This window comes from Mixophyes fleayi, chromosome 6 (assembly GCF_038048845.1).
Source record: "Mixophyes fleayi isolate aMixFle1 chromosome 6, aMixFle1.hap1, whole genome shotgun sequence".
Taxonomy (NCBI): domain Eukaryota; kingdom Metazoa; phylum Chordata; class Amphibia; order Anura; family Limnodynastidae; genus Mixophyes; species Mixophyes fleayi.
In genome coordinates this window covers 188,603,645-188,616,197 of record NC_134407.1, presented here as the reverse complement: position 1 = coordinate 188,616,197, position 12,553 = coordinate 188,603,645, and the positions used below count along the sequence as shown (strand labels likewise).

The 12,553-nt window shown below is 41.2% G+C and overlaps 1 protein-coding gene across 1 annotated transcript; it reads left to right on the top strand.

The window, feature by feature from the left end:
* The first annotated feature begins 411 nt into the window (after positions 1-411).
* Positions 412-11,926, top strand: EMILIN3 (elastin microfibril interfacer 3). Its single transcript, XM_075177625.1, has 4 exons — positions 412-1,337; positions 2,289-2,411; positions 3,938-4,200; positions 8,079-11,926. The coding sequence occupies exons 1-4, from the start codon at positions 1,159-1,161 to the stop codon at positions 9,869-9,871; spliced, it is 2,358 nt and encodes a 785-aa protein (XP_075033726.1). The 5' UTR covers positions 412-1,158; the 3' UTR covers positions 9,872-11,926.
* Positions 11,927-12,553: the final 627 nt, after the last annotated feature.

Here is a 12,553-nt window from a genome sequence, read left to right as displayed (position 1 = left end):
ACATCATTGTAAAATGTAGTTTATAAAAAAAAACACTGTTTGGTTTCCTGGATATATTGAGCTGTTTGCATATAATCCAGTCTGCTGAGCAGCTCAGATTCCTGTGCAGCACAATCTTTTACATGTGTCAGGATGAGGTGGCAGCTCTAGTGGATGAGACTATATGTGATTTAAGTAAGCATGTTGTGTGTTGCAGTGCACATGCTAGCTGAGCCTGTACATGCAGTGCGTGTGACACACAGTGCCAGCCTGAGTCTCATGTTGCTGCTGGCAGAGGTAGCACAACTTCAGGAAAGGGTAGGGGGGTATATTATTCTAATCCCACAGACTCCTCCTCTCCCTCCACCCCAGTCACCTCCTCCCCTCCAACAGGTCCGGGGTATAGAGGGAGCTGTGAGGAGCTGACAGGGACAGGGGGAGAGGGGGAAGACTCCAGAAAGTCAGAGTGTTAGAAAGTAAGAGGCTGAGAGACAGAGAGAACTGACAAAAGTTAGAAAGAAAAGAAAAAAAAGGAGGACTGTCCATTAAACCGGAGTAGAGAGAAAGACTGATGTAGAGGTGTAAGAGCTAAGGAAAGGAGAGAAGGCAAAATAAAGAATTTGAAAAGTAAAAGTGAGAAGAAAGAAGGGGGAAGTGAAGAGTAGAGAAGAGAAAGAGATGGAAAGAGTGTCTGGCTGAGCCAGCAACCTTCACCACAGACAGTCACACTTTGTGATACCGAGACTCACACTGACACACAGAGAAGAGAGAGTGTCATAGTTTGATGAGAGAGTCAGAGCAAACATCAAACATACTGGACTATTGAATTGCCATCAATATTAATTCTGTGATCAAGGACAAAACCTAAAAGTGACAGCCCTGCTGCTCGCAGAGACCAGAGACCTCTGGGGTGTGTTTTTAAGTTGCACGAACTGGAAGAGGCTACTAGACAGAAGAGAGCCCACTTGGACTGTGATCAGTGGTTGGAGTATTACAGAGAGAAGAAAATCTCCTCTTCTAATAGTGATAAATGCTTGGACTGTGCAGCGGAGAACAGAGACCCCTATAGAGAGGACATAGACATCTTACATCGTCAGTGCAGATCCCGATTGTCATCTTATTATAACACCCACATCTGTTGATCGGTGCTGAGTGTGCGGACCATCGCTGTTTGGAAGAATGCAGGACAGGCTGCTTAGGATCTTATTTATGATTTCCCTCTCTGCCTTGTTAAGTGGGATACTATGCCTAGTGGATGCCAAAGGGACCTACTATTCACCTCCTGCCACAGGGAAGTTCATTCACAACTTGTATACCTCTCATCCTCAGACGTACGGCAAACCCATTACCAAGCACAGGTAAGACTTGTACAATGCCTGTGCTTTAATGAACTTACAGAGAGCAATATAATATCCTGTTTATCTGAAGGTAGATGATGAGCGTATGAAATAACATTTCCATACACTGTAGGCAACGCTTGTGAATATAATTAATGTACACGCAGGGAACATCACTTAATGATTGTAAACCACACTCGGGGCTCAGTGTAGTGTAATATATTGGATAATTATTCTAAAATACATTATTAGTGTATAGAAAAAGGTGGATGATTAATAAGGATAAATCAACCTTTATTTTAAAATAACCTTTGTAACATGTATATAGGGCACAGGTAGACTGCCTGTAGCTCTCCAGCTGGTGGTAAATATAACTAATAGAGTATAGGTTGGGGTAGTTCAAAAACAGGGGTAGGCGGCTAAATTTGCTGCTTGTTTGTAATAGTTTTGTATTGGCACCCATTAGGTAGCATTATCTTGATTACTCGGGTTAAAGTGTTTTTTTATTAGTTTGTAAGATAGTGGAATTATGTCACAGCAGCACGTTAGTAATTACTGTAACAGTAGGGAACATCATTATACATAACTACTCTTTGACTGGGTGTCCTTGTTCTCGCTTGTTACTGGCACTTCGCCTGGAATAATGTAACAAAATTGTATCTGGTTCTGTTGAGAGTGCCCAGCACACAGCTTGCCTTTCTGCGTTATTAATACAGATAGTCTATAAAGAAACTGTGTATATGTATGTATGTATGTATATATATATATATATATATATATATATATATATATATATATATTTATTTATTTATATAATACATATATATATATATATATATATATATATATATATACACAAAAGATAGATAGATAGATACTGGTTATATAATAGCTGTACATCCAGCTTTTCCCTCTCACACCCCTCTCATGTCTCCTTCTCGCTGTCCTGTCCCCCACCTCTTTCTTTTGCAGGAATTACTGTGTGTATGTTGTTGAGAGGAACGTGACCTGTACACAGCCGGATGGGTCTGAACCGTATATCAAGGCTGAGTACCTGAAGTGCAGCTGGGGACCCAAATGCCCAGGAACTGTTGTGTAAGTGCAGAATATCATACTGGCAACTAACAACTCCTAGCATGACCATGATGCAAATCATTGAAGATCTACAAATAGTGTTTAATGCTTTTTAATCTGCAGAATATTGTATTATCAATGTAATGTCATAATTGTGCTTGTTTAATAACATGGGTGCTATGTGCAGTATACTGTAAACCATTGGAACCAATCATATTACATTTTCTAAAATCATCATCATCATTTATTTATATAGTGCCACTGATTCCGCAGCGCTGTACAGAGAACTCATTCACATCAGTCCCTGCCCCGTTGGAGCTTACAGTCTAAATTCCCTAACATACACACAGACAGACATAGAGCGAAAAACTAGGGTCAATTTTTTTTTTTATAGCAGCCAATTAACCTACCAGTATGTTTTTGGAGTGTGGGAGGAAACCGGAGCACCCGGAGGAAACCCACGCAAACACAGGGAGAACATACAAACTCCACACAGATAAGGCCATGGTCGGGAATTGAACTCATGACCCCAGCGCTGTGAGGCAGATGTGCTAACCACTTCGCCACACTAGAAAATGGCAGTATGATGTGATAGGTTGTTATAGATTACACAATTTGTGCACATAATGCCATGAAATGACACACAATGGGGCTGATACGGAATGAGTACTATATCAGTTTGCGTAGTATGTCAGGGGCGCACGCAGGGGGGTCTCTGGGTCTCCAGAAACCCCTCCCCTCCGCTAAAGAAGTCCCCCTACATAGCGGCACTGTACTATATAGCAGCCACGGCGCTGTCAAAGAAGCGTCCGCGGTGGTGCATACAGCACCGCCGCGGACGCTTCTTTGGCAGCGCCACGGCTGCTGTATTGTACAGTGCTGCCAAAACGGAGCTGCTGTGCATGGCGCATGCCCAGCAGCTCTCTCGCGTCTTTTTTTTTTTTTTTGGGTGGGGGAGAAACCCCCCCTTAAAAATCCTGCGTGCGCCCCTGTATGTCTTGTGTGAAATCGCTCTGCCCATGAACAGAATGTAGGAGCACACAGATGCAGACTGGCACGATTCCGGCCCTTATACCCGCCTGCGCCTGGAGTTTCAGGGAGGGGCGTTCTTACGTAGGTGGAGTTCAGTAAAGGAATGTTTTACGCAAATTCGGCTCAAGTCCAGAAACAGGCATATATGTCTATTAGGACGGCAGGTGCAAATATTCACTGATGATCACTAGTCGTAAACCAGGAGCTGATGCGGAGATGGACACAACTCGCAATGTGTACGGCACTGTATATGGGTGGAAATATGCTGTTTTTCTGTGCTTTTTTTTTTTAAGAGTATTTTACGCCCCTTTTTCCTATAACTCTACATCTACATCCAAATGTGTGTATATTTACTGCAGCCAGAGGCACATATTCTTACCCAAGTATTGCTAAAATCAAGAATGTAGGCAGCAGTCAGCTGAACTTTATAGACCCTGAAGATCCATGGACTCCTTGGAGGATGGAAGAGAATTCAGGTTCCAGCCTCATTATTTTTTTTTCTTATCTGAACTTAGGTACAAAACTCTCTTCAGACCCAAGTACAAGATTGGGTACAAGGTAGTGACTGAACTGCAGTGGCGCTGTTGTCCCGGTCTCTCAGGGGATTCCTGCCAAGATGGACCGGCCATCCAGCCAGGTTACCTTCCACCCTACACGGGACCCAAAGTTTCTCAAGGACAGAAGCTATTCCCTCCACCAAAGACTCCCCCGACCTATACAAAACCACAGTCAGAGATCCTTCCTGATCCACATGCATCCCCCAAGAAAAGTGGCTACGGTAAGAACAACAACCATATCCATACATATGGCCAATCTTTAGTAAGAACTCTCCAGCTTATACTATGTATTGCCCTTATAAAAATACATTTTGCCCCAAGCTTGTCATTCACGTTATTCATGTTATTATCTTCCTATTCTTAAACCAACAATTCTTTACCCATTTATTAAGTATTTACGCCTTAATCCATCTCATAATCTACTTCATTAAATTTCTTCAACTTAAACACATTTCTCACTATCGGACCTAAGCAAATTAGTGAATAAACTCTTTTGATGAAAAGCACATAAATGTGTCTACACCCCATGACATGACTGAATTACTACATTTCCTCCAATCGAGAGGAACATGCAGGACAGAAAAGACATTAGCCTTATTAGACACATGGGGCCTTATTCTTTAAGGATCTTAACTTAAGAAACTTCTCATTTCAGTCTTCTGGACAAAACCATGTTACAATGCAAGGGGTGCAAATTAGTATTCTGTTTTTCACATAAGTTAAATACTGACTGTTTTTTCATGTAGAACACAAATATCAACTTTAAATTTCAGTGTACAAATAAGCTAACAAGTATTTGTGTGCTGCATAAAAAAACAGTCAGTATTTAACTTATGTGCAAAACAGAATACTAATTTGCACCCCTTGCATTGTAACATGGTTTTGTCCAGGAGACTCAAATAAGAAGTTTCTTCAGTTAAGATCCTTAATGAATCAGGTCCATGGATAAGTACAAGGCCTCATACTACCAAAGTACTGTATGTCTTGTGCAACATACGCTGGATTCTATATAACATTACTGTAATTCTCATGCCACATTTCATGATATACTGGATAATATACCCACTTTTGTGTTTCATAAGGATATCAAAAGGCACCAAGAAGTCCATTGACCATATATAGGCACAAGGCCCTGGGTGACCTCTATTATTCATTATTAACTAAACCACGGGTGTACATTATTCCCTGTAATAATACATAATTATAATAATGCATTGCCATTGGCAGCCACACTTTATTTCATATTTAATTATTAATGTTACAGATACACAATGACGCTGTCATAGTCACATAGACACGCTGGTACATACATGAATATACACATACTATACACAGATAAAGCGATTGATCAGGTGATGGGGCAGGAGCTTGCCTTGCCTTGAGGGGGGTGAGTGCCAGACAAGATGACATCTACTTGCCTGAGAACTGTGATTTTATTTTGTTCACTTTTCAGCCGTGCCCTGCTGGGAAGTAATCGGGACTGGGGGAGATGTGGGAGCTGTTAAATATATTTCTATCTTTGAAACATTCTGACATCAGAACACAACAAAGATACAAATATGTTTATAGTGGTATTGGTACCTATTTAGTGTTATAAGATCACCTCAGTGCATTGTAATTCAGTTTTCTGCTGTCTACTGGTAGAAACAAAGGACATAATACAGCTGTCTGCAGGGGAATCCAGACGATTTTTATCAATTACATTTCAAAAGACAGTAACCTCACAGCTCCCCCCCCTGCTACATGGAATCATTGATGACAAATGTTGAAGGCAGTCAGCAGAGTTGTCAGAATAGTGTCACATTCTTGAACAGTTAACCCTTAGTGGTACAGGCACCAGACACCGATACTAACAATGATAAGAATGATACTAACTTGACCGTATTATCAAGGTATGAAGGGAGTTATTTCTGTTTAGTTCATGTGTCATTCAATTCACTAAACTAAACAATGTTATAGAATATTGGGAAGTAGACCATACTTCACTGACTAGCAAGGTAAATGCTCACATTAACCAATTGTCTGAATTAAATATATAGGGCCTGATTCATTACGGAAAGTAAAGCCAAAAAATTAGTAACTCTGAACTTTGGCAAAACCATGCTACAATGCAAGGGGTGCAAATGATTTTATTATTTTGCAGATAAGGAAAATACTGACTGTTTTTTTTCATGTAGGACAGAAATACTTGATAGCTTTATTTTTACACTGACATTAAATGTTGATTTAGGACATTTTCTACCCCAATTATAAATCTGTCCTCATATTTTAAACTTAGGCCCCCCTCCAATGCAACATGGTTTTGACAAGATTCAAAGTCACTCTTTTTTTTGCTTTTCTTTCCTTAATGAATCAGGCCCATAGAGTATATTTAAGGATCACTGATATCTCAAGGTCACTGAGTCAATATTTTAGGCCCCCCTAACCATTGGTGCCCTAGGCAACCGCCTAGGTTCACCTAATGGTAGCACCGGCCCTGGTTATTCTTTCTACACAGTTATACTTCATTCAGGCAGAATGGGGTCACACACAGTGCACTAGGCAGACAATTTGTTGGAAAATGACCTAATCCATTCCACCCGTCAGCCCTGATTTGAGCCGGACAGTCCCGATATTAAGCCTCTGTACAGCCCGGGGACATGTTTGTCCAAAGGGTGGTAATGAGGGTGGTAGAAATGTGTGTAATGGGCAGCCTAACATTTTACAGAGCTAGACAGACCTCTGGGGGTGTGGCCACAACCCCGCCATGATATGGCCATGCCCCCGTTTGCTGTTGCCCCGCCTCCTGTCAAGGACAGACATGTTGGGAAGTGTGCTAATCTGCGCAGGTATGGCCTGTTTTACTTTGATGTTTGGCTTAACTATTTTGGTTTAACCATACATTGAAAGCAAGGGTGCAATTTAAACATGGTAAGTCACTCCAAACAACAACATGTATATTTGCAATTTGTTAATGCATTACTTTGTTACCCAGGGGTGGATATTGGAAGGGTGGAATATAAGGTGTAGTAGTATGTGTATAGTAAATGGGAATGGACAGATTATATTTTTTTTAGGTGACATTCCACACTTTTATTTTTCTTAATGTTATATTAATAACATTTTTGAAAATGTACAAGCGTATGTCAAGATAATTGTTTCATTAATGTAGCATATGTTTATACATCCTGTATTCATTCACACAAGTGCTTCATATTATTGGATACTGTGCCCCCAAAATGGGACATTCGTTTTTCCATTTCACATATATGTTGTTGTCTAAGATGTAGTGGGTTTTTGTGTTTCCATTGTAGTGCAATATCGCTTATTATATCTACTGTAATGTTTGTTTTTACTTTTGAGCCAATTTGTCTGTAGTTTACCTAATAGAGCATTCAATATATTTAGATGTATATGAATGGTAAGGATGTTCTGCACCATTATTTAAATGACACATTGGGCTAGATTTACTAAACTGCGGGTTTGAAAAAGTGGAGATGTTGCCTATAGCAACCAATCAGATTCTAGCTGTCATTTTGTAGAAGGTACTAAATAAATGACAGCTAGAATCTGATTGGTTGCTATAGGTAACATCTCCACTTTTTCAAACCCGCAGTTTAGTAAATATACCCCATTGTGTAATAATAAACGGATAGGCCAATTTTTGCACATTTATAAATTACATTTATGAATTTAAAAGTTGCAACAAAAGCTATGTCTGCCTCTGATAAACCACATAAAGTTCACTTGTGCACTGCAACAAATAAAACAGTTGTTATTGACATCTTACCAACACATAGTAAAAAAAAAATTGGTCTGGTAATAGATTATAAAAGTACTTCTGGCCATGAGGGGTTAAGTAAAATGCTGTTTACTTGATGTTCATTTCTAAGTATTTATTCTATCACAACCCTTCTAATACAACAAACTTTAACCATCCCAAACATATAATGTAAAGGTGCCCATATACAATACAATTACAGCCCATTAGGTCTAACCTTGCCATGTATGATCTTGTACATATACGGCCAAAGCTAATTGGGATCTGGCTACTTGGCCCTCAAATTTTTCCGGCTCTACCGACTATAGTGGTAACACATTTTCTCTCTACTCCGTACAGGCAGAAAACTGTCTCCTATGTTTGGAGAACGTTTAGACCGCGTGGAAGAAGAGGTCAGACGGCTGTCTCAGTCCTATGACAGCTTACAGGGTGTGGTGAGCGGCCTGGGAGACTCTCTGCGCCTTGCTATCCAGGAGGACACCAGCAAGATGATTGGTTCACTAGTGAGCGGCCCCAGTTCTTCGTCGCACTCCTCTGTGGGATTTGGGGTAATTCCAGATGCTTTGGCTGAGGCCCCACACGTTCCAGGGGACTTATCTGGGAAAGTAGCTGAGGTGAGTGAGATCCTGCGGTCAAAGACAGAGCTTCTGGAGGAAGTGAATGGCATGGTGATGGGCCACGAAGCGCAGCTCCAACACCTACTAGAGGCTGCAAGGCCTTCTCCACTTACCTCCACTGAAATCCTAGAGCAATACTTAGAGGGAAAGCTGGCAGAGGCTCAGGCAAAGCTGCTTGATGGCATAGAGGCACGACTGCAGAAGATCCAAGGAAATTGTGATGTGAAAGTACAGGCAGTACAGAAGCAATGCCAAGATGTTGAGCAGGCAGCAAGTCAAAGAATGCAGCAGGAAATGGATGGCCGTGAAGTCACAATGCGGAGGGAAATGTCCATGTTAGGTGCCAAAGTGCAAGGACTAAGTGCACCTAATGGCTGTTGCGGGCGGCTGGAGGACCTCAGTCGACGTGTGGAGGATCTGGAACGTAGTATGCGCCAGCTAACTGAAGATCACTACACCCTAAGCCAGAGGGTGGATGTAGAACTGACCCGGCTTATGTTGGAACCTCAGCTCGGAATGAGATTGGATGAAGTGGAGGGCAGACTAAATCTCACTGAGGAAGGTGTTAGGAGATGTTGCCAGGACGGAGGAGAAACAGGCCACTTGTTAACTGAGCTGGATGGGGTAAGAGCCTCTGTGGACGACAAGGTTAGAATCTTGGAAGAGAGGCTTCTAACAGCTGTAGGGGAGCTCACCAATGCCTCAGCTCCACTGGGTCTGGATGGAGCAGTGATGCCACTACTGGATGCACATTTGTCTGGGCTACGGAAGGAAGGCATTGAGAATTTGGAAGGGGTGCAGAGCCGACTTGCCGCTGTAGAAGAGTTGTGTGCTGCTGGATGTTCCACACCTGGTGGAGAAACTCTAATAGAAATTCACACTGAGTTTTCAGAGTACCAAAAGCAGAACCAGGATGTCCAAAAACAACTAGGCCACCTAAACAATACTATTTTGGGCATTAAGAAACAAATTGAAAGGCAAAGGGAGGAAGCATTGCAAGGTGAGATTACTCTACTTCAAGTTAATCTGAAGAGCGTTGGACGTTCCCTACATGGCTTGGAGGAGACTGTAACTAGATTTGCTGATACAGTGGTCCAAGTCAACTCAACTGCAGAAGAACGTGGAAGCCGACTAACTGAGGAACTGATTTCTGTTCAAGGCCAGGTAGATGGACAGGGTTCTCAAATCCGCTCCAGCCGAACACACCTGCTAGGCTTACGTGGGGACATGGAAAGGATGAAAGCACGTCTGACAGGACAAATGGGAAGTTGTCAAAGCTTGGCTCGTGAACTTCATAGAGAGATGGCAGGGTTTGAGCACAGGGTAACCAAGATGGAAGGGACTTGTGGGGCTCAGGAAGCAAGTTTGACTGGCTACCTGGATCAGGTCAACAGCACACTGGCATCCCACGAGCATGGTCTGGAAACTCTTAGACATCAACTGACTAGAATCAACCAACAGGCACCGAGCCTGGCACTGCCACCGCCCAAGCAAGACACTCCAGGAGGAAATTAACGAGTGAATGAGTGTGGAAAAGCTTCCTTAAAGCAGTGGGTATCCATAGTTATAAACTGGAAAGCAAAGTGCCCAAGTGGCAGTAGAGGTGGGGAACTAACAAAAATAAACTTTAGTCCTCTGTTTTGGGGCAGCTAAGTCACTTTGGGAAGGTAAATTCACAATGCCATCTTGTCGGTATGAGATAATATGGCAATGTCAGGATTAATATGGTGCTAGGGCATTATTATTTTACAAAAGACTGGACTTCCCATAAATTATGTCTTTCAGTCTCTTCCTGTATTACCTGTGATGTACTGCAGGAACTCTGTACCTATCTGAAGTTAACCCTATTCTTTAATGCACTATTGCCCCTGCTCTCCCCACTTTATGTGCTATAGAGACTAGTCAGAGGACCTGTCTGAAATGAAAAAAAAAGCTACAAAAATGGCCTATCTGAAAATGCGAGACGAAGTGATCAGTGCAGGCATAACCTGTGAGGCCGAAATGTCAAAACTTACATTGACAGACTAGCGGGACATGTACTGGTGCACCAGTCTACATACCTAATACATTTCACCTGAGTAAGAACACCGTACAGCACTGACGCCTATGACATAAAATAACCTGATAATCAAAAGTACAACAAAAATATACAGGCACTTGATCAGATTGAGCAACACTTATATCATGCAGACGACATAAACATATTTATAATGGACGCCAGATCTGTTCCTGATACACGAGATTTTTTGCACACTCTGCTCACAAATAGTGTGTCACATACCTATTTGATCCGTTATGTTGTACGTATACTCCTCCTACTGGACATTTTAGGAAATACAGGTCCATATTAACTCTTTCACTACGGCAACTGTTTATTCTCCCTCCATGAAAAGACCACTAATTATAAAGTGCAAATGACTTCATATAATGAATCCACACCTTATTTTTTTGCAAATATATGGAGGAATTTATCAGTACTTAGATATCGCTTATCATGAGTCGAGACTTTTGTACTTTATATTTCCTGCTAAAAAAAGGACATGATACAGGGGTAAGTGCTCTGCAGAAGCCTAGAGAGAGCTCAAAGTGAGCTGAAACACTAGTACAACTGCATGTCAGAAATCAGTCCAAGATGCCCTGAACAACATTTACACCCAGTGCATCCATTGGGAGGACACAAATCTTTTTCTGGACAGTTGTACATGGTAAAGAGTAAATTGTAGATCTACATTTACCTTTTCATTTAACAACTAAGCAAAGTTTTAAAATTCTTGTTTGTTGTTTAAACGAAGTCTCTCTCCTTTGAACTTCATTCCAACATATTTATATTTACGCATTGCAAACCTGCCTTTCAACTCTGTTAACATAAGTGCATTAGGCAGTAACACTAGTAGATCAATCCAGAGAGAATATCCCCCGTTGGCAGACACCAAGGTCTAGAGGTGGAGATCCTAAATCTGCTGCGATGTTTATTAAAAACATTTCTGTGTATATCATTCAATATAACATGGGGGTAAATGTATCAAGCTGTGAGTTTCCAGCGGGTTTTGGAAAGTGGAGATGTTGCCTATAGCAACCAATCAGATTCTAGCTGTCATTTTGTAGAATGTACTAAATAAATTATAACTAGAATCTGATTGGTTGCTATAGGCAACACCTCCACTTTTTCAAAGACACAGTTTAGTAAATATACCCCCTAGAGTAAACTGCAGTACTCCAGTTATTATTAACCGACCAATCTCAGCGTGACGGCCAGATTACAGAGGGTTACACAGCAAGTATCAGGAGTATTACCATCCTGGAACATATGTGTGATAGTTATTTTCTAGTATTGTGCTTGTTGTTTGAGTTTCATTTATAGTTTTCCCAGTACGGAGATAGTGAGTGATCACAATGAATGTAAGTGGGTAGTAAATCCAGCCTAAGAAAGGCTTAACGTAAGATGTTCATTTGATCCTCCCTAATAATGTGATAACAATGCTGGGGTTAAAAGTAGGTTTGACAGGCGAGTGCTAGATGAGTAGGTAACAAAGACACATAGATCTACTGCAGCCTTTGTATTTGTTTTTTTTTTAAAAAAACAAAAACAAAAACAAAAGTTGCATTTACAGAAGTCCAGTAGTAGAACAATTCAAGCAAAAAAAAAAGACAAAACAAAAAGATTGTGTTGCCCATAGCAACCAATCAGATTAAGTCACTTTTTCTAACGCAGTTAAGAAAATATAACCAAACATGACTGGTTTCTATTGGCAACACCAAACTGTTCCGTTGCACCAGTTTTGATCAATGTTCCCAATTGCCAGTTTATCAATTGTGTGCACAATTCTTTATCGGCTACACCAGGGACTCTCAACCTGTGATACATATACCCCAGGAGTACCTCCGACAGGTTGACAGAATGCTTAAACCTGTCAAACCTGTTAAATGTACATTCAATTAACAGTTTACTCAAGAATAAAACATGAACAAAGAAAAGCAAGGCATACTGTGTACCAACAAGAATGTATGTTAATTTGTGTCCCCTTTGAAGCTGGTGTAGTTACATCCTGTTGCAGGACACAGTCTATCTTGCATAATCCTATATTCAACTACCTTCAAAGGGCACCTCTTGTCTACACACAGTGACAGTAGCCATTGTGTCTGATGAACCAATATTCATGAGATGCATATGAGAATTCACTAGCAACCTGTGACGCC

Excerpts from the sequence above, each read along its gene's own strand:
- EMILIN3 (XM_075177625.1), top strand. The coding sequence starts at position 1,159 with ATGCAGGACAGGCTGCTTAGGATCTTATTTATGATTTCCCTCTCTGCC. Across the intron at positions 2,412-3,937 it reads AAATGCCCAGGAACTGTTGT|GTACAAAACTCTCTTCAGAC; the intron begins GTAAGTGCAGAA and ends ATCTGAACTTAG. Across the intron at positions 4,201-8,078 it reads CCCCAAGAAAAGTGGCTACG|GCAGAAAACTGTCTCCTATG; the intron begins GTAAGAACAACA and ends TACTCCGTACAG.